The sequence below is a fragment of the Etheostoma spectabile genome, chromosome 13, assembly GCF_008692095.1.
Source record: "Etheostoma spectabile isolate EspeVRDwgs_2016 chromosome 13, UIUC_Espe_1.0, whole genome shotgun sequence".
Lineage (NCBI taxonomy): Eukaryota > Metazoa > Chordata > Actinopteri > Perciformes > Percidae > Etheostoma > Etheostoma spectabile.
In genome coordinates this window covers 30,247,238-30,270,582 of record NC_045745.1, presented here as the reverse complement: position 1 = coordinate 30,270,582, position 23,345 = coordinate 30,247,238, and the positions used below count along the sequence as shown (strand labels likewise).

Below are 23,345 nucleotides of genomic sequence, written 5' to 3'. Positions count from 1 at the left end.
CTCTCTCTCTCTCTCTCTCTCTTCTTCAGAGTCAAGTTTAGTTTGTTTTGTTTCCCCCAATAACAGATTCTGTTCATAACTTCAGATGTATAGTTATGTGTGTCATGATTTCAGGGTCCAATTCAGAATGTGTTACTACATTTCTGTGTATAATCATCCAGACAACAACAAAAAACCACCAGCCCTCTACAGACCTACAGGCAGCAACATCTGGGAGTTCATACCTCGAATATCAGAATTTTAGCTTTTAACTTAAAGCATTTTATTCGGTTCTGACAGCTGATAACGATAATGCAAAAATAATGAGTATTTAGGAGTGAAATAGTCATTCATCCTGGACTCCTGATGCGCAGTCAGGAGGACACAGCCGTGCGTGTAGCGCTGTTTCTGAACGTCTCCTCCCCTGTTTCTGCAGTGTTACTGCTTTTTTTCTCGCTCATCGTTTCTTGTGCCAATGCTGCCCTCCGCAAGAGTAAGAGAAGACTTCCATTTGCATAACACCACACTCCTCTTTCTTGTCTGTCACCATCCCTCTGCTTGATATCCATCTTGTCCTGATCCGTGTACTGTGTGGTTTGCGTCCTCTCAATCCTTCATTCATTCACGCCTACTCTCATGTGCAGTCCTGTTTGGTTCTTTGCATTCTCCAGCTCAGACAGAAAAGCAAGCGATTGTTTTTTTGTTTTTTTTCTCTCACTCAGTTTATCTTTCGGGGAACTAAAACACTCTTAAAGCCTTTTATGAATTGACAGTTTGGAAGAATTTTTTGACTGATACAAGCGGGGCCAGTGAGGACAGAGTCAGTAATTTAATTTTTTTTTTTTTTTTTTTTACGCATCAACACTCGCACGTAGGCTGGAGAGGATAAAGCTGAAACGCATTGTGGGTTTTTGAAAATTACTTAGCTTTGCGGACGGTGACGCCGCGGTGGCGTGAGGGGGATTTAATAACAGGAACTAATCCAACAGTGTTAAGTTTGATGAGGTAGGGAACCTGTCAGGGAAAAAAATTGCAAAGAAGCCCCGTGGAAAGATATACGCTTCATTTCCAAGACACCAGCGCAACAAGCCAACACCATTACGCCAGCGTGCTGTGTGAATGGCACACGGGGTGTCTTCTTCTGTTGAACTGGTGCAGGGTAGCCACGCTGTGCCCAGGGTCCAGCTGAGATTCGGGCTATTCTGTGAGTATCTGTGGGACTGCTGTGCGCACCAAATGGACCAGTCTATTTGTCCCTCAAGCACAGCGTACTGATAATCGGCTTTTTTTTCTGCATCTGTAATGTCCAAGAATGTAGTTGTCTTAGAACCCATTTATAATTCAACATTTTGATTTGTCTCTAGTCTGCAACAGTGATGTTGTATTTGTATTTCTACTCCAGTTGCTAAATGTTCTGACCCACATTTCTGGCTTTTTAATAAGCTTCTTAAAACTCTCTAATGTGGAATCCTTTCCGGCTAGTTTTCATGGTGATTATGAAACTCTCTCTACAGTTTGTTAATTTAAGATAACCTGACTTTTTACAGGGTGATATGGAAGATAAGTTCATCTCCTGAGGCCACAACTTCCACACTGAGCTGACTCACTGATAACTGCACCCAGGTGAGTAATGCAGTTTCTCAAAAATAGGAAACATTAAGTATATTCCTGCATGAGCATCTTGTTTTTTTCCACTATGCTGGGCTCTGAAGCTCACAGCTGCATGCAAACTAATTGTATATGGTGTGCCAATTTTTGCTTTGATTTCTGTTTATTGATTATGGTTTTGGCTCAACACCAGATCTAAAGGAATTCATGGTGTCTGTTAACAGTCAGTTTGAGGCTCTGCTTACCAAACAGGAGCAGGTTTGAGGATTGAATCATCATCATTTTTTTATTTGGGTCAGAGGCAATTTGTTTCTTTAGATTTTGGACAATTTTGGAATTATTAAAGGTTAAATGAGAAACTTAATCAAATGAAAAAAAAATGCATCTTTCTGGGCTTGTCAGTGGTATACTTGTTATATATCAGCATTTCAAAGGAGTGTAGTTTTGTACTGGTTGAAATCCAACAGGGGGCTTGCGTCCTTAGAATTTATAAAATGTCTTTGGTAAGACTCAAGATTAGCAAATTATCAAAGTTGGTATCTACCAACGCATTCAGCTTGGTAGATATGTTGACTAAAAAATTCTACATTCTTCATGTATCTCAACGCTTTTGAAAGTTGTTGGCTTGTTGGCTACCTGGTGATTTTGGAAAGGAATGCATGCCACTGAACTGTGTACGGCACCAGTAGAACAGATGAAAATATGTAGACACCTTTTGTCTCTATAGTATCAAAAAAAAATTCCTGCATTCCCACCAGTTGGAGAGCTTGCTTTTACCATAGAAACATCACCCACTCAAAATTTGTGCAGGGTTTTGTGCCAGACGAAAGCAGTAATATATTATACTTTTTTTTGCAGAAAGGAATCCATAATATCACACCACAGTGCTGTGGAATATTTAATTCTCTCCAAATTAAATCTCTCTTAAAGTACACACTCTTGCACTTGGTTTTAATATTATGGATTTATGATTCATGATAAAGCTTTGCAAGCTTTAAACTCCCATAATCAGGATATTTCTGAAATATCTGTGTTGAACAATGACAAAACATGTACCGGAAACCAGAGGGTCACATTTCCTATGTGGCTGTGTTGCTTCTGCTTGTTGCAGGAGTCGCTGTCCATGGTGCTGATCCTGCTGGCGTTACGCTCACTCTGATCGGCATGTGTTGAGTTGTTGCATAACGCTGTTGCTGCCCCAACCACAATCTGTTTGTCCTTTATTTATAAGACAACAACAACAAAAAAGACAACTTAATTTCTACATCTACCTCACCCTGACATGTAGCCTTGATGGGAAATGTGCACGCCTGTTATGCAGGTCAGAGTGGAGATTGCAGCTTTTATCTGCTGCATATCAATGAGAGCAGGTCAGGTGTGTGTGTGTGTAGCATTGTCAGATCTCTTCTGCTGTAGGTATGCAACCTATTTTTGACATAAAGATGGTCTTTAAATTTTAATTAGGAAGCACCAGATGACATTTCTTGTTTCCCCCCCCCCTCTCTGTTCACATTGATGCAGATGGTAACCCTCTGGACAACATTGATGCTTTAATCTTTAAATTTTTCACTAATGCTGTTGATAGCCATGCTGCTGCCAAGAAAAAAAGGATTTTAAGCTGCCGCCTGACATAGTTTAAACAGCTTACGTTAAATGATACATTCGTAGCATTAAACACTGTATTAGGGTTGAGAGCCATGCATCATGTCCATGAGCGACCAGGATTGTTTTTTTTTCTTTGAATAATCCGATAATATATGTATCAAAAGGTCTGGGATGCCTAAGAACAACTGCTTTTTTTCTTGTTATACTGTCAGTGAAGGTTATTTTTGGAATCCCCTCGAACTTGACAATACATGGTGGACTGAATCACTTTTTCCCTCAATACTACAGGTGCAGAGGGTAACATTTTTACTGCTGCTTAGCACAGAGTGAACACATTATATGTGTGGGAGTTTGACTAGGTAGTTCAATACCAATGACTCAATGATTAGTAGGTGCCAATGTTTCTGGCTTTCCAAACTCTGACCAACGAAACTGTTGGATCCCACATCACATGCATATCAAAGAGTAGGACTCCGAGTACTCCTGCAATGTTATACTTGTAGAGGTTATATCAAGAATAGGACCCTGAATGATGAACATCTGACATAGTGAATGTGGCCATCTCATCCTCCATGCAACTGTCTTATTTTGCTGTTTTTCAGAGGTTCGGATAGACCTTTACATGTGACGTCGATTGACCTCCGGCAACAGAAGACTCTGAGCATTATCACGCTGCCATGTTCCTGGACAAGCGTATCCTGAACTTCACTCCGCCTTGCACACCATGTATGTTCATCTCCTTTCTGCTGGTTCTGCTCCCAGGAGTCACTCATTTCTCCCAGGGAAGCGCCAGCCATGACGATATTGGCAGCACACCAGCCAACTGCTCCGGTGAAGATAACTGCTCCGATGGCGTGGTGCTGCCCATGTGGAACCCCCAAAACCCTGCAGTTGGTGACAAGGTGGCACGCGCTATTGTTTACTTTGCAGCTCTCATATACATGTTTCTGGGCATGTCCATTATCGCAGACCGCTTCATGTCTTCTATCGAAGTCATCACCTCTCAGGAAAGGGAGATCACCATCAAGAAGCCCAACGGGGAAACGACAACGACTACTGTACGCGTCTGGAATGAGACGGTATCCAACCTGACTCTGATGGCGCTGGGCTCATCTGCACCAGAGATCCTGCTGTCTGTCATCGAAGTGGTCGGCCATGATTTTGAGGCTGGATCTCTGGGCCCCAGCACCATTGTGGGCAGCGCTGCATTCAACATGTTCATTATCATCGCCATCTGTGTCTACGTGGTGCCAGAAAATGAAACCCGCAAGGTAAAGCACCTTCGGGTGTTTTTTGTCACTGCTGCCTGGAGCATCTTCGCCTATATCTGGCTGTATATCATCCTGTCTGTGGTCTCCCCAGGGGAGGTGGAGGTTTGGGAGGCCGTCCTCACCTTCCTCTTCTTCCCTGTTTGTGTGCTGCAAGCTTGGATTGCAGACCGGCGCCTGCTCTTCTACAAGTACGTCCATAAGCGTTATCGCGCTGACAAGACCCATGGCATTATCATCGAGTCAGAGGGGGACGCCATGTTCACTAAAATGGACTTGGAGATGGACGGCCAGGGTGTGAACTCCCACACTCACCCCAAAGAAGCTCTGGATGGGATGCTGGAAGGGGTGGAGGAAGGTGGAGGGATGAGTGCGGAGCAAGATCAAGAGGAAGAGGCCCGGAGGGACATGGCTCGCACTCTGAAAGACTTAAAACAAAGGCACCCGGAGAAAGACATGGAGCAGCTGATTGAGATGGCCAACTACCAAGTGCTGGTCCAACAACAGAAGAGCCGCGCCTTCTATCGCATTCAAGCCACACGCATGATGATCGGAGCCGGAAACATCTTGAAAAAGCACGCCGCTGACCAGGCCAGAAAGGTGGTGAGCTGCCATGAGGCCACAGGGCAAGAGGAAGATCCCCACACCATCTACCTGCAGTTTGAGACCTCACACTACCAGTGCTTTGAGAACTGTGGCTCACTGAAGCTGTCGGTGACCCGGCATGGGGGAGAAAGTGGCTGCACTGTGAAGGTAATAAGAAGGAAAGAAAAATATTGTAAATGCTCATGGTCAATTTAAAAATCAAATGTAATAGCCTGAGGCATAACAGACGTGAATAATTCAGCATTTTCTTTAAACCCAACACTCTAAATATTTAATCAAGTTTCTTTGTGTGCTTGTGCCACTCAGGTGGACTACCGTACAGAGGATGCCACTGCTAATGCCGGCTCAGACTACGAGTTTGCTGAGGGCACTTTGGTCTTCAAGCCCGGTGAGACAACAAAAGAGTTCACTGTTGGCGTTATTGATGATGATATTTTTGAAGAGGATGAGCATTTCTACGTCCGCCTGAGTAATCCACGCATCGTGCATCGAGCAGAGGTCTCTGTCCTGGAGCCGAGCTCCATCACCTCCAGCAACAGCACGGTGGGCCTCTCCCAGGTTCCTCCGAAGGCAGCCCTGGGCAGCGCTCACACTGCCACGGTTACCATTTATGATGATGACCATGCTGGCATTTTTACATTCGAGAGTAACTCCATGAGGGTCAGCGAGAGCATCGGCAGCATGCAGGTGAAAGTTCACCGGACGTCCGGGGCGAGGGGGAAGGTGGCAGTGCCGTATCACACAGTCGAGGGCACCGCCAAGGCAGGAGAGGACTACGAGGAGGTGTCCGGCAAGCTGGAGTTTCAGAATGATGAGACCATGTGAGTGGCAATGTTTCTTGTGTCATGTCTTGTTGCTTCTCATCACTTTATCAAACAGCACAGCCCACACGTTGGGGTATGTTAAACAGTCCTTCTAGATTACTGTAAGTTATCTATTCTGGTAAAGGATAAAAGGGCTATTTTTATGAGTCATAGATACGTTGGCTCGGAGAAGTTTAGATCTTTCAGAGGGATGGTGTGGGAGGATAAGAGGATATAATTGTGAGGCAGATAATGAAACAATGTGGCTGATGTAAACGACAAAAAAAAATGAAAAGAAGAAGAAGCATAGAAGCAGTTTTCCATGAACGAATTGACACACACTCCTTTGGGATTTCTGTGGAGGTAACTGTATATGGGAGTTCATTGTAATACAGAGCAATGAAAACTTAACTGCAGAAAACAAAGGAAGAGTATGTTAGCAACAGAGAAAAGAAAATCAGGCAGGTGACACCACAGCAGCGAGGAGAGGGATGAGTGTTGAGCAACTACTGAAACAGGTGCATATTTTGCAATTATAACAGAAGAATTCATGGATGCACCAGCAGAGAGGCAGATAAAAAGAGCAGGAAGGAAAAGGTACAGAGATTAAGAGAGAGAGAGAGAGAGAGAGAGAGAGAGAGAGAGAGAGAGAGAGAGAGAGAGAGAGAGAGAGAGAGGTGAAAGTGTGATGTTTTCCCAGCTTTTCTCTTAAACGTTGTGTGTAGGCTTTGACTGAGTGATGAGTATATTTGTGGTGTTTGTTTTACTTGTCACTTACCTGTTACCTGTGATTTGTGTTTTTATATATATAAAAAAGAATATGCTCTTAACTGTATCAAGCTCATGTGACACACACACACTCACATAAACATGATTTACAGCACACCAAAGGACCAAATAAAGGAAGAAAATGTGTCAGATGAATCCGTCTGTGTGAGGAGGATTTCAGGCGTTGTGTGTAGGTGTATTGTGTAGGTCGGCTGAGTGGGAGGAAAGGCGGGTGAATACATGGTGTCAAAGAGAATGCAGACATCCCTTTTTGCCTTTTTTGTCTTGCAGTGCAGGTGAGATTTGAACATCATTCATCTGTGTGTTTATCAGTTTGCCTGTGCCCATTTATGTGATGTTTGCGTGCTTTTTGTGCATTCATCTGTGTGTCTTTCTAAGAGTGAACATGTGTACGTGTAAGAATACACTGAATCCACTTTAAAAAAAAAACATCAAAAAAAGGGCTCCAAAAGGAAACTTAAAAGAGCTTCTTGAGCATTCCAAGCAATTAAAGCGAGTGAAGAGGGGTTAAAGGCGTCCCAAAAGTTCTCAACAAAGCGCAGGCAGCTACAGAAGTGCGGTTAATGAGACAGTTGTGTATAACAACGTGAAATGAGAGGCTGGCAGCATGTATCTGCATTCGAATGGAAACTGAGCATTAGATAAAATCCTCACCTACTGAGCCAAGACTCATCTGACTGTAACAAGCTGACAGTGACACAAGCATCTGCACACTTCACATTATCTGGAGTCATGCCTCTCTCCACAGTAGCCTTGCAGCAAAATAGTAGGGACTGTGGAGGGCAGGCTCCAGCAGAGCAGGACAGTTTGCAACAAGATAACCGATGAAAAGAAAAAGCTGTGCTCAGCTGCGCCTGTGCTCCTTTGAATAGCAAACAAGGACTGAAAGGGGAATGCATGGGTTACTCTGGTCATAAGTGAAAAGTTCTGACTCAGATCTTAATCAGAATCTCCAGGTCAAGTTGGATCAATTCACAGAAGCTTACTTATCTTTCCGGCCAGCTTTATCTGTTGTCAGAAGGTTAGGGAAAGAAGTACGACATTCATCTCTTTTTGCCACATAAAGGTATGTGTTTAAGCTGGTGTTGAGCCAGTTGAGTCAAAGTTTCCGTGTTAAACAGATTTCCAAGGGCCTTACACGTTGTACAATATCACATTTAGTCCCTGCCTTATGCTACTCAGATGAGTCAGACTAAATATTTTATGAGGTTGTTTAATTTGGAGCGTTCCGTCAGTCCTATTAAAAGATGCAGGTGATTTGTGTCTTTGTACAGAGGAGTTTGCACATGCTCTGTGTTAAATGTAAGTCTATGCTTCTTACTGCGCAGCAGGCTGCCAAAGTTCATCCTACAAACAAAGCTGGCTTTTCTTACCCAAGTGTTTCCCTGGGTGCTCGGCAGCGGCCCTCCATGCAGCTCTGTGTATGTCTTATTTGTAACAGTGTCTCTTGCTTTATGTGTGTTTTTGTACGTCTGCCTGCCCAGGTCGATGTTTGAGCGTGCAGAGGAGAAAGATTGGAGGAAGACACGTTTTTAAGCTTTTGACGGGTGTGCCAAGAGGAACAGTTTCAAATCTGGGCGTGCGGTTACATAGTAATTTACCATCTAAATTCTGCACTGCAGTAAATAGATTATGATGTTCAGACCCAAACCTCGGGGCCAAAACAGGCTGACATAGAGAACCATTTTACATTCTGTATTCATGGATTAGAGGAAGATCTGCACAGAGCGTTTGATGCTTGTGTGTAGCTTCCTCTTGTATCTGTTTTTGTTGGTGCCTCAAAAAGTGTGGCACTACACACTAGTTGAGGCTGAGGTGGATACGGGGGCAGTTATGTAAGCTGAAATGAAAAAGAATGTGAGGAGATCACTTCTGAAAAAGAAAATCAATACCCTGATATTCTTTATTTCTCACGCTTAACACAGTCAGGATCAATAACTTCCTGAGCCTCCTGACCAACTTGGATAAAAGCGGAGCAGCAGAGTCAGGGCTGGGTAATGTTTACAGTTTAGGACTTTCTTAAATAGCATGCTTCCTCTGTAGACTCATCAAGGTAGAGAAAAAGATTTGGTGCATTTAAGCGACACTGACATATAGGTTTTCTTTTTATTTAAACATTCATTCTCATATTAAATGCATCATATTTGATTGTATTTGTTGATATTATTAGCTTACATTTTTGGGGTTTGGATCGGCAAATGATAAAAAATGAGAATGGTATACTAGATTAAAAATAAATAAAAAACATGATGATAAAAATAAATAAATAGAATAAAAGTGATTAAAAGACAACACATCACATAAAAGCAAGTCAGTGTTTTAAGAAATTGATTAAAAGAGGTCACTGTTTCTGGAAGCCTTATCTCCTCAGGAAGGTTGTCCCAAAGCCGAGGGGTCGGGATGGAAAAAGCAGGATCACCTTCAGATTTAAGCCTCAACTTTAGATCGTCCAGAAGGGCCCCACCTAAGGATCTAAGGCTGCAAAAAGGCTCATATGGGTTCAACATTTCTATTATGTAGCTTGGGGCAAGACGTGCTTGTGATGTGATCAGTAAACTCTAAAAATCCATTTTAAATCAATCAGGGAGCCAATGGAGAGAAGCCAGAATTGGGGTGATGTGATGTCTTGTGGGAGGCGGGAGAGTAACTTTTGCTTAATGCCAGACAGGAGGGAGTTACAGTAGTTAAGTCCAGAGAAGATGAATGCGTGTGTCAGTGTGAGCACATAAGTTTAATTCTGAAGATGGCATATCATTATCAATGCCAAAAAGCTTTTGTTTCCATATAAATATCCTGTACAGAAAAACCTAACAACACATCAGAGTAGAGACAATATAACGTTCATATTTTATTTACTAGATATGTGAAACATGTTTCGTCATTTATTTGATTTCGTATTCAGCTAAATTAAAGTCTCTCTGGAGTTCCAGTAGATTGCTCAAGGACACTTCAGCATAGCAGAGACATGCTGACACATTGGTTTAATCCATGATTCTTCAGCTGAATGACAGTGGCCCATTGAGTTGTGGGTATTTGACATACTGTCATGCATTTATGCATTTTCCCTACTGGCTTCCTTTTTGTCAGGCTCTCCGGAGGGCTGGAGCCTATCCCAACATGCAGAGTGCAGAAAGCAGAGATAGTCTCCCAGGGTGAACACAGAGGCATACAATCACTCATACCTAATACCTGTAGGCAGCCCAGAGTCTCCGGTCCTCATCACTTGCTGTATATTTCTTTTGCCTGTGGGAGGAAACTGGAGCATCCTTACCAAACCAACGCAGAATGTGGAGGAGAGGGAAACTCCAAATAAAAAGAGTCACACAGCTGCATGCTCCTTCTTTTACAGATGGCAGTCTCAACTGCAGAGCCTCACTTGGGCCTCAGCTGAATTCCCTCTGCACAGCCTTCATTTAACAGTATAATACAGCTAATTAATGTACAGACAATACATACACTTTTTACTGTCAATTGAAAATGTGAAAAAAATAATAATTAAACCCAAGCTACACTGAAGCGCACTGGTATCTCACTTGGTTTAGCACGCGCCCCACGTACCAAAGCTCAGTCCTTACAGCAGTGGCCTGGGTTCAAGTTAGACCTGCAGCCCTTTGCTGCATGTCATTCCCCGTCTCTCTCATTCACTGTATAAAATAAAGGGCAAAAATAATCTTACTGTTTTATTGAATTTATAAAGCCAGACTTACTTACCATGCACTAGAGATCACGCTTGTTTCAGGTTAAACAGAGATCAATTTCCAGAGCACAGAAAATACAGTCCTGACGTCCTTCACATTTGTGTGTGACAGATGCAATAGTAGGGTATGTTACCCACTCTGGCTTTTCAGAAACTATTCCAGGAATGGAGACGATGATAAACTGTGAAATGTGGTATGCAGTAAGTAAGGGCTTTATACTGTCTTGAGAAAATCCAGCTGTGCCTGTGATACGATTTTTTTATCGACCTACAGAGACACAGGGCTCAGAAAGCAGAACTGAATGACGCTATTTTACTAGATTCTTACACCGACCATTTCAAACTCTGAGGCAGACAGTTGGACAGCAACCTTGTGATTTTATCATCAATTTCAATGGATAGCAAGATATTCTTTGGAACTTGCTGAGATGCCAAGTTGCGGTTTTACAGGGAGTTACGTGTTGGTCTAATAACATAGAAGTCACTGTTTACAGTCTTTATGCTAAGCTAAGCTAACAAACTGCAGCTCTGGCTTTATATTTAAAGTACAGACATGAAAGGATTATGGATCTTCTTATCTCTCAATAAGAAAGCAAATGTCTCATAATGTTGAATTTTTCCATCGGCCTCCAAACCATATACAACAATATAGGTAATTTATTCCTACCCTCTAATACAACCCGTAGGAGCCTTTCAAGCGCCCTAGCGTTGGCGGGAAAAACGACCCACAGGAGCGTTTTCCATCCTCATACATTAACGTACCGGTCGCGGTTTTAAACACATCAATAATGTTGTGAAACAGTTGCAGTTTGGTTACGTTTTGGCACAAAAACTACTTTATCGAGTTTGGAAAAAAGATTGTGGTTTTGGTTAAAATCTGTTTGTTTGTTACGTTACTTCACTTCTGATTATGCATGTGACGCAGAACGGGACATGGCACCATTGGCGTTTGTTCAAAAGATATTGCCATGTACTAGTTGTTTTTTTTCTTAATAATTAACGTCTGATTTTAACCCAAACCATGACTTTAAAAAAAAAATCTTAACTAAGTATTTTTGGTAATGAACTGTCCTATAGTTCACAGACAAGTTTGACGAGAAGAGGAAAAAAGAAAGACCAGACAATGCTGAAAGAAAAAAGAAGATGCATTCTGAGATGGAAAGAGAGCTTTAAGAGAAAAGGGAGAAGGAAATAAAGACTGAAAGACGGAGAAAAAAATCTCGGGAGAGAATTTTTTGTTAAAGAATGCACGGCAGATATTAAGATATTAAAATCTTAAAAATGCAACAAACTGTGACCATCACATTCTCTCGTTTAGATACAGTATGAGGACGGAAGACGCTCTTATGTGTCATATTTCCTGTCACCACTAAGGGCGCTAAATTATGAAACACTCCTGTGGGTCGCGACCTATATTGTCTTGACCCACGACAGGCTGGATTATTAAATCTACAGTGTTCAACTTCTACCTTCAACATATTAAAAACCCATGTTAACACAATGCTGTATGGGATTTGTTGATTTATAACTTACTTGAATTTTGATTTATACTTTTGTTATTCCATTGAACCAGAATGTTCTTTTGGTTGTACTTAGGGTTCAACCAGCTAAAAAACAAACTTACTTGAAAGACATATTCATAAAACTAATCTCACCTCAGTCATGTTTTCTGTTCTTTAAATCTGTCAGTTTTGTTAATTTTTTGTGTTATTACTGCCCACCTTTTGTCTGAAATAAGTGCTAAAGAGCATTAGACTCTTGAGATTTAAATTTCCACCTCAACCAATCAGCCTAATGCAGTATGTGAATCGACTCCCTGCTGCTTTTTGACAGCCTTTTCATTTATAGCTTGTATTTTCGTGAGAGATCTGTAAAATGTAAATGTTTGTCTGATCCCTGCCAGTTTATCCTGCGCGCTTCATACCCTAAAGCAGGACAAACAGTGTTACTTTGAGCACAATTGTGATGTAATATCAAAATAGCTGCTGCGTGAATCCGTAGCAACTGAATCACCACATAAACTTACCGTGTCCCTTTACATATCCCACTTGAAATAACATCTTGTTTAAAAGATAAACTTCCATTGTAAGGACTCTAGGCTATACTGCGATTCCCTTTGCTCCCACTGGCATGACTTTCCTTGACATAAAACGGCCGATGACGTATCGTTCATCTTTAAAATAAACTTCTTTATTTCTGTGAGCAAAAAGCTCTTCCAGCGTGTTGTTGAATCCTGAGTGTACATGAGTAGACAGAAATAGACAGCCGCCCACATATCATTAGGGAGATGGAGGGAGAGCGAGAGAACGAGAGAACGGCTCACTGTGACAGTGTAGGAGACTGAAGCGGGCTGAGGCAAATACGTCGGTCACAGTTTGACACCACATCCTCACGTGTTTTCGTAGCACTCAGATTTAACAGCGCAAGCTGAATTTCTACATATGTCATATGACTTTGCTTAAACCTGCATGGATCCCTAGATAGGTGGTGCTTAATTTCCACTGAGAACAAGATAATAATTTAATTTCTCATATCTTAGAAGTATGTGGGAGGGGTGTGGGCTGTCTCACTTTATTCCTCTTGTGCTCTAATGGCATTAATGGTGTAGATGGAGTCCGCCCTCTTGTGGGGTGCTGGGAAAATATTATTATTTCATGTTGTAAAGTGTTCTGTATGTTGGCTAATTTGTTAACAAAATTTCGAGCTTCCATCTTCTTATCTAACATCTCTGTTTCATGATTCATTGTGTGGGAAGTTAGCTAAAAGTTCGGGCTTAGCATTAAAAAAAAAACTGCTCTCACTGGTTGCCAGGGATCAATTTTGTATGTAATTTAGGTAAAAGGCATACTTTAGGTAGAAAAAAAAACATATTGGCAGCTGCTGTCATTTCCTAAATCATGCAAATTTATCAATGCATTCATCTTTGTTTGGCTCCATCCTGTCCTTGTTTCCTGACCCTTCTGCTTTCAGGAAGCTGCTAAATGTGAAGGTGATCGATGACGAGGAGTACGAGAAGAACAAGACGTTCACGATTGTGTTGGAGGAGCCCATACTGCTGGATGTGGGACAGAGACACGGTGAGCTGAGGACACAGCTGCATGCTACAGCAGCAGAGGGATCTTCCTCATTATTTAGAGCTGGAAATACATTTTACATTGCATACATTGTCATTTATATTTTATAAAAATTCTTGGGCTAGAAAAGTTTATATTCTTCGAAACAAGTCCCTTTGGTGCATTGTTCTGAACGTTGTGCTGGAGGACTCGTGGTTTAATCGTTGCACTTTAAAATAACTTGGGTTTAACTAGTTACATCAGGCTTACATCTGAAAGGGAGAATGGAGTTATTCATAATTTGTGCATTTTTCGACATACACACCACTGGTTGACTAAGGGAGGGGCACGGGGGTGTCTGCTCCTCCTTTGAGGCCCCCATTTTCGAAACAAATGCAGGAAATACCCTTATGTGTGTCCCTATGGCAGATCAAACATGATAAAGTGCCCTCTAGGGTGGCTTTAAAATTGATAATATGGGATGCAGTGCAATGTAGGCTGCCTTACATTCCCCGCTCTGTTGCCCCACCACACACAGCTGGTGCTCTTTTTATTTCTTTTGACCCCTGCTCCTCAGACAGCTGACTCTGCCACTGGTACTTAAATGTACTGTAATTTCGTTGCAATGTATCTGTACATGTGTAATGACAATAAAGTTGAATCTAATCTAATCAAAATTTAGCAAAAGAAAATAGAAAACTGATTTCATATTTGGCAATTTGTTATTTTAATATTACACATTTTTGCTCAACTTTGTGGGGGGTTTTGCAATCAAATTTGATTGTTGATTTTATAACAAGCATGCTCATACCACCACAAGATCTCCAAATACTTAAGTCAACATTGTCACAGTGACAAAATAATCTAACTCAATTAGGTCATACAAGACTTCTTAGATGCATAAAAACAAAAAAAAGCTTTTTTTTAAATGATCAAAAACTAAAATGGAATACATAAAGAATGTCTGCCAGGTTTTGTAAAACTACCTAAAATGAATTCAATAAGTACAATGTTTGTGTCTCATGCATAGCAAAGATTTTACCATAAATCCTAATGTCACGTGTGACCTTTAATATGCTTAATTCTCATGTGAACAGTATGCATGGCATACTGGGTTTCACTATCCGGAGATACAGTATCTTACTTTGTGGCAATGTGGGAAATGGCTGATAGTTTACACACCTCCCTCTGCCGCAGGAGACACCAACGACAACAAGACAGCAGTGGGACCAGAAGACGTGTCAAAGATGGGGTGCCCCTGTCTGGGTGAGCACACCAAGCTGGAGGTGGTAATTGAGGAGTCCTATGAATTCAAGGTAACTCCAAATAAGCATCTTTTCACATCAGAGCCCCAGTCTATCACCTGTCCCACTGATGGTCACATATTTGTGAACCTCTCACAAGCTGCTATGGGTGGATGAATGCAAATATTTAATTTGTTCTTACAAGATTTACCTGCTCTCTTTCTACCATCACAGCAGTTCTTTGGACTTCAGAGAGGATGTCACAACCTTCAAATCCTTAAACTAATTAGTAGATACTATGGGAGTTCATGAACAAACCAAATAGCATGACATTTAAGAATAATTCTCTGTTCATTGTCCTGACTTAAAACTCAAAACAAAACAAAACATTGGCTCCTACATTTTCCACAATGCAACTTGAGAGTGTCTTCATCAGCGTCAGACCCTCTGTCATATTCCACACCACCTGTTTGTGTCGCCTATTTTACAGGTTTTCAGTTAAAAATGTGTACTCAAACTGAGATAACCCTGATGACATCACTATGCTATCATCTAGGTTAATTTCTCAGACGTAAAAAAAAAACATTTTCCAATTGTTTTGTGTAGTAATCTTCTTCAAAGGTAAACTGATCTTCATGAATAAAATGAATAGTGTACCCCTTTATGCTGTAACATGATATAGCACCAAACACTCAGGGCTCCGGTGTGATGTGCTGACACTAACGGCTCTGCTTTCTGCACTGGTGTAAATCAGCTTCATGCTGCCGACGTGCCTTTTTCCTGAGGGATAGTGGGTTTTTGTGCTCCCCTGCATCTGTTTTGGTGACTAACTGTGCGCCACAGTAGGTAGAGTGACACAGTTAATGCATGTTAATTCACCACATCGGCGTCCCTAGTCACATATGACATATATATGTTTTAAGATCTTAATACTGTATATCATCAACTTGTCCTTTTGCTTTTGCTTTCTTTGTCCTCGTGGCTGTCTGCAGAGCACAGTGGACAAGCTGATCAAGAAGACAAACCTGGCCCTGGTGGTGGGGAGCAGCAGCTGGAGGGAGCAGTTTGTTAGTGCTGTCACTGTCAGCGCAGGTGAGTCGTAACGTCGTAAAACGTCTCATCTGTTCATCCCTCTGAGACCAAACCTGTGGAAGATCAAGTCTGCAGGCTGGATCTGGCCCACCAGCTGCTTCTCACCGGCATCACTGTTGTGCTGTTGTCGCTTTATTAGAGACTTCTTTAATAAAATCTCAAATGCTCCAGTTTGACACTGCCTGCATTTAAAAAACAAAAAGCCTAATTAAATAGATAGCGAATGAAAGAGGTTACACAAACCTGGTTTAATATATTTTGGCAATTTCGTGCTTTTTTGCTGCTCCCTTTTAACCCAGACAGTTTATTAAAAATGCATGATGTGATGAATTCCTTATGTGGCTCACTACAAAAACTAAACTGGCCAGCTCTGCCTGGACAATTGGCTCTGGAGAATTTATGTACATGTATGTGGAATGGTGAGCCCTTTTTATTTTGCCCTTTAAAAAGCTATTCACTTGGCTTATTGAACCTTTTGGATCTGCACTAGTGCACAAAGCATTTGGGATAAAAGCTGATTTACACACCAGAGATGTGTCATTCTGTTAAAACGCTCTCTTCTCTCAGTTTCCCTCTCTGAGTGAGGTCACTCAGATTTTCATGCAAATATAAATAGAGAGTATGCTTTATGCGTATAAGTATGTCTCAATCAATGAGTCATAGCTATATTGAGATTGAATGTAAGGATATCAAAAGGTTAGCTCCCACACATACGTCAAATGGTTTAAATATGATTGGGCATTTATATTGTCTTCTGAAATTTTGCTGTCAGACATGTTATCTAAGTCTGATTAAAGCATGAAACTAGAACTACATTTTCTGTTTCATGATTTAATATCCATTTATGAACTGAGATGTGATGTCACAGCTGGATCAGATGCTCCTTGACATCTAATTCTCTGGTCTGATTCAGTTTTGTACACTGCAAGATGTGGTCTTCAGATAAACAGAGAACGCAGACGCAGCAAGTCTTTGTACGCATTTTGCAGGATTTAATGCATGTATTCTGTCTTTGCCAGGTGACGATGATGAGGAAGAGAGCGGGGAGGAACGCTTGCCATCCTGCTTTGATTACATCATGCACTTCCTGACAGTTTTCTGGAAAGTCCTCTTCGCTTTTGTCCCACCCACTGAGTACTGGAACGGCTGGGCGTGTTTCTTCGTGTCCATTTCCCTCATCGGCGCTCTGACAGCTGTGACCGGGGACTTAGCCTCTCATTTTGGCTGCACCGTCGGTCTCAAAGACTCGGTCACCGCTGTGGTGTTCGTGGCCCTAGGCACCTCTGTTCCAGGTGGGCGTCTGTGGTGTCTATCAGCTCTAACAGCAGACGTGTCCTGGGTTTATTCTGGGGTTTGTGCGTGCAGTAGAAGCAGCTCCTAGAGTCGACTTGTGTAACCTCTGCCTCCACCTGTGCTGTCAGAGTAATTCTCTCCTGAGCTCCTGTCTTGATCGTTAACAAGCTGTAAACAAAGAAAAAGACTGGTTCACTTGTTATACTCGGTGTGTTGCCCAATTGTATTCCCCCTTCACTATGTCCTAAACACTGCCACAGAGAGGCACAAATGAGAATATGAAAATTAGGCTTTGACAAGTCACTAAGCTCAGTAAGCCCCACATACTCCTTTAAGTTGGTAGGTCCTGGGAATCTCCCTACAAGAATGAGTTAGAAGGCAATTATCAGGTAGTGGCAGTACAGCCTAGGTCATACGTTCATTTTGGTGGGCAGAGAGTTTTAGATACATTTTCTTCTTACATTTGTGGTCATTTCCTTTAATATACTAATGCACATCTGAGCTTGGTGCCAAGACTGGCTTTAAATCATATTTTTGTTCCAGTTTAATGTGGAAAGGTCATTTAAAGAGAAATGTTGTACATTGAGAGGTTTGTAAGTAGTAACTAATGGCTTTATTAGTGGTTAATAAATCATTTACTAATGCTCTATAGATCAGTCAGAAGCCATTTGTAGTAGCTGCTGGATGGCCATGTCCAAAAAAAAAGAAATTTGCTGGAAATGATCCTCCTCTGCATTAGACTTTCCAAAGGCAACAAAATCTGCCTACCAGCAACTCTAAAGCTCACTGATTAACATGCTATATCTTGTTTATATATCCATACAACAACCAAAGTCTGAAAATGTATTTATTTCACTGGCGGCATGCTGATTGACCCACCATACAAGAAACCAAACATTCTTCTTCTGCTACCTCCTTAGGTCTATTATATCAGCAGCTAACACCATCTAAGCTACCCTGACCTGGTGCTGGATGTATATTCATATTCAACAGACAGATACAAGAGTTTTAATCTTCCCGTCTAACTCTTTTGCATTAAAATATGCAGCTGCAGACTAGGTGGGTTATTGTAAAAACTCTTTTTCTGGCTTTATTAACATTTCAAGCTGCAGACTTGACAGTTTATTATAAAGTAAAACACCTATAACTAAAGATTACCAATATTTAATAGCATTATTAGTGCATAGAAAAGACACCAGGCAAAGGAATTCTCAACCTAAAACATGTTCTTGTTTATGGTCTGTAACTTGTCTATAAAGATAAACTAAGTATTTATTAATCATTATTAAAGCCATAGTGGGCAGTTAGGGGTTAAGACACCAATCATGAACTGCAACATTCCTGCTTTGGATCAGTTTCGGGGTCTCTGTTGCCCATCTCTCTCTACTACCGTATCTAATGAAGGCATCTAAAGGGTGCCTTATTATAAATTATTTTTACCTCAAAAAAATCTTAAATCTTATTTTTTATTCTATTTTATGACGCCACTTGAATGACATTTTGAAGTGGATTACATTTCATCTTGCATACAGTTAAATACCTGTAATTGTAGTCCAGGTGGTTGTTGGGGTAAGGGAGGGCCCCTGACATCAGTAACTGGTTTGCACAAATTCACCTGTTTTCTATTTTTCTCATTATGCTTAATTCATATCTCTCGTTCTTGTACAGATACATTTGCGAGTAAAGTGGCAGCGATCCAGGACCAATACGCTGACGCCTCCATCGGCAACGTGACGGGCAGCAACGCAGTCAATGTATTCCTGGGCATCGGGGTGGCGTGGACCATCGCGTCCATTTACTGGAAGACCAAAGGCCAGGTGTTCAAGGTGAACCCAGGCTCCCTTGCCTTTTCCGTCACCGTCTTCACCATCATGGCGCTGGTGTGTGTGATGGTGCTGCTCTACCGCCGGCGTCCCAGTGTGGCAGGTGGAGAGCTCGGGGGCCCACGGACACCCAAGCTCCTCACCTTCTTCATGTTCCTCTCCCTCTGGTTCCTCTACATCCTGTTGTCCTCCCTGGAGGCTTACTGCCATTTGCCTGGCTTCTGAGACAGAGGATGACACACAGACATGGCTCCTCTCCTTGTTTTTACAGTGTACTGAATGTGTTTTCGCTCAGTTTTTGTCTATTTTCACAAAGGTTTATAACTATTTGTATCATTAGTTATTATTGATAATGCGCAATATTTGATTGACTTTGAATCTTTGGACTTTGGAACTTTGCTTCCACCCACTACGGTGTGAAGTTTAGCTTTAGCCACTGACATTAACCCTCTTATTAACTTGTTCTACTTTTTTTGAAACGGTATGTTCCACTGGACATTTATCCATTCATTGCTATCAGCATAAATCACATCAAACCTTCTGTTAATTGAATTGTAAAACTTCTGGAAACGTGTCCTCTCACTGTGTGGACAATTATTTGAGTGTTTAAGTGTTAAGAAAACAAGATAGCAGTGTTGTGAAGGGTGTTTAAATGTGGAAAATTAAAAAAGATCCTGCAAAGAAAGACATTACTGAGACCAAGTGACATATTTGTGTGTTGATATTTATTACTCAATCTATACATTAATTATTCATTGTATATCATGTAAAAGATGAACATTGTGTGTGGGAGTTTTGTGAAAGAGTAGGTGTGTTTATTTTTGCATGTTATCATAGTAAACGTTCCTTGGTAATCTATTTTGAAGTAGGCCTACTGTACGTTATATTTCTGACATGGCTGTTGACGTGTTGATGTGTTTTCTGTACATGTGACTCACAGCTGTATCATAATCTTTTCTGCCTGGCCCCCCCTCACGCACAAAGTTTTCTCAATCAATCTCATGTTTGCCAGGGTTAAAAATGCCTTTTTTTCACAACATAAGTCAACCTGGAGCAGAGTGCACGCTTTAAATTGTAATATGAAGTATCAGTTCAATTAGAAAATGTAGGTATTGGGTGGTGTGTGTGATGTGTGTGTTTGTATGTGTGCACATCTGCTCTCCAGCACAAATTGACGAAAGGCATTGCACTATTTTGCCATTGACTCCACAAGTGGCACGAGTGTCCGTGTCCAAAAAAGTGCAGTCTGAGTACAGATAGGAGAGGGACACCAGTTTTCTTATCTGTCCTGCTGACGGGAACATTTTTCAACGTTACTTTTAGACAAAGCACAGCAGAGAGCAAAGGGTCACTTTCCAGTGGGACTCTGTTGGAAGAGTTATTAGGTCTTAATCATAGCACAATTGCCAAAAAGATTCATCATCTGGGATGAAAAATGTCCTAAAAGAGAAGACTTACAGTATTTTCTGAGTGTCTCCTCGTGTCACACTGCAGCTGATATTGAAGTTTGTTTTTTATTTAACCTAGAATCTATAGAGCCATATTTATTGTAACAGTATTACAGTAGAGGTATTTGTATGATCAATTTTCATTTTATTGATATGCACGTTTAATGTACAAAAAGTGGAAATAAATGTTGTTCATTTATGATGCTGTAAGATGCCTTGTTGTCTTAATTCCACATTTGGATCAATGAGTACTCTCCCAGTATTATTAAAATCATGTCTATGCAAGCACAAAGCACATGGTTAAGTAGGTGTAGGGTTTATCAGAATATTAATTATTTCATTGAAGTGACGCATTCCAAAACTAGCTAAACATTAATAACAAACAAAACTGTAATGCAACCCTATGCAAACATTTTACAGCCTTATAAATCACCAGTGATAGTGATGACAGTGGTGGAAGATCCTGATAGATGCCATAATGACATTGTTATCACTTTTTTTGACCATACTGTGACTTATTCATGAAAACAAAGTTTTCATCAGATTAATTCAATTTTATTTCAATTTTAATTATAAAGCGCTAAATCCCAATAACAGTTATCTCATTGCACTTTTCAGAAAAGAGCAGGTCTAGACTGGACTCTGTGATGTTATTTACAGAAACCCAACAATTCACCAAGAGCAAGCACTAGGCGACAGAGGCAAGCAGAATCATGGCTTAGGGTGGGGGGGCATCTGCCTTAACCGGTTGGGGGTAAGAGAAAGAGACAGAGAGAGAGAGAGAAAGAGACACAGACAGACAGACAGAAAGACAGAGAGAGACATGGAGAATTGTAGCAGAGGGTGTTGAGCAGGAACATGGAGGCAGCTGGTGACTCCAACCACAGATCCAGAGCCAGAAACACCTGCAGGAAGCAAAAAGAGGAGAGAGGAGAGGGGCGAGAGAGCACAAGACGGAAGAAGGGAAGAAGTTGAGTTAGTAACATGCATTAATGGAATGAGGTTGCATACACATGAACGTGAGGAGTAAGAGTAAGACATGGTAGGTCCCCCAGCAGTCTAGGCCCATAGCCGCGTAACTAATTGACGGTTCAGGACTCTCCTGAGCCAGTCATTACTATAAGCTTTATCAAAGAGGAAAGTTCTAAGCCAGACACCATCTCCACATTTAAGAGTAGGCTTAAATGTGGGGACGGTGTCTGCCTCCTGAACCCAAACTGGAACCTGGTTCCACAGGAGAGGAGCCTGATAGCTGAGATTAGGTAACTTAGGCTGATGAGAGTATGATTGGGAAACAGAAGGAAGCATGCGCAAATCTTATATGTGTCAGTAAGTTTTAAGGTCCAAAATATACTAAACAAAAGGGACAAATATGCCAAAATCTGTCAGGTCAGCATATAATGACTTTGTATCACTTTTTTTTTTACATGCCATGCTATGACATATACCATGACTTTTCATCTTATTATTGACATATTATACTATGACTTTCAATCTCTTTTTTGCAATCAACCATACTATGGCTTTTTTATCACTTTTTGCGACATACTATAGTATGACTTCATTCAACATACTATACTATGACTTGTTGACATACTATACTATGACTTTTTTATGACTTGTTTTGCCATTCTATACTATGAACTTTTCCACATACTGTGCTATGAATGTTTTTATCACTTTTTTCGGCATGAGATACAAAGACTTTTTATAACTTTTTTTTAACATAATATACTATGACTTTTTGACATGCTGTACTATGACCTTTTGTCGACACATTATACTATGACCTTTTATCCCTTTTTTCGACATTCTATACTGTGACTTTTCCAACATACTATGCCATGACTTTTTATCCCTTTTGTCGAAATACTATACTATGACTTTTTTGACATACTATGCTATGAGTTTTTCAACTTTCTATAATATGACTTTTTATCACTTTTATTGACATACTGTTCTATGACATTTTATCCCTTTTTTCGACATACTCTAGTATGACTTTTTATCACTTTTTCAACATACTATACTATGACTTTTTATCACTTTATGACATACTATACTTTGACATTTTCACATAATATACCATGACCTTTTCATAATTTTTTTCACATACTACATACTATCACTATACTACAACATCACTTTTTTTGACTTTTTAATCACTTTTTTTTTAACATGCTATAGTATGACTTTTTATCACTTTTTTAGACATCCTGTACTGTGACTTATTCATCTCCTTTTCTGACGTACAACACTAGGACTTTTTTGTCACTTTTTTGACTTACTATACTATAATTTTTTCAACATGCTATACCATGACTTTTTTCAACATGCCATACCATGACCTTATTTGAAATGCTGTGTTATGACTTTTTCCGACATACTATAACAGGACATTTTTTTCACTTTTTTCGACATGTGTTTGTTAATAAATTACACTATGAGGGAGGCTGTGGCTCAGTGGTAGAGCGGTTGCCTGCCAATCGGAAGGTTGGTGGTTCAATCCCTTGCCCTGCAGTCCCGTGTCCTTGGGCAAGACAACCTTGTACGGCAGCCTTGCCTATATAAATACAGCACATTTACATATGACTTTTTCGAAATACTATGCTATGTATTTTTTAATATACTATGACTTTTTCAAAATACTATACTAATATATGTATTTTTTGACATATTACATTACGACTTTCATTTCACTTCTTATGACATCCTACACTATGACTTTTTGATCACTTTTACAACATACTATACAATGACATTTGCGACATGCTATCCTAAGACTTTTTCATCAATTTTGTCAACGTACAATACTATGACTTTTTCAACGTGCTGCATTATGACGTATATACTATACTATGACATTTTATCACTTTTTTTGCACACTACACTTAGACTTTTTTGACATACTATACTATGACTATTTTATCACTTTTTTGACATAATATACAACGACTTTTTGAACATGCTATATGATTTTTTTAACACACTATAATATGACTTTTTTGACATGTTATACAATGAGTTTTTTATCACT

The 23,345-nt window shown here is 40.6% G+C and overlaps 1 protein-coding gene across 3 annotated transcripts in view; it reads left to right on the top strand.

Annotated features, from left to right (window-relative positions):
- The window catches only part of slc8a4a (solute carrier family 8 member 4a), a 34,283-nt gene extending 13,765 nt beyond the window's left edge, over positions 1-20,518 (top strand). Inside the window, exons 1-10 of one of the 3 annotated variants that reach the window (XM_032532696.1) lie at positions 246-472; positions 1,527-1,602; positions 3,795-5,213; positions 5,373-5,887; positions 13,326-13,432; positions 14,606-14,724; positions 15,645-15,744; positions 16,764-17,036; positions 18,706-20,072; positions 20,117-20,518. In XM_032532696.1, the coding sequence (XP_032388587.1) occupies positions 3,870-5,213; positions 5,373-5,887; positions 13,326-13,432; positions 14,606-14,724; positions 15,645-15,744; positions 16,764-17,036; positions 18,706-19,085 (2,838 nt within the window). In that variant the 5' untranslated portion in view covers positions 246-472; positions 1,527-1,602; positions 3,795-3,869 and the 3' untranslated portion in view covers positions 19,086-20,072; positions 20,117-20,518. The other 2 variants (XM_032532695.1, XM_032532698.1) reach the window with 2 other exon arrangements.
- Positions 20,519-23,345: the final 2,827 nt, after the last annotated feature.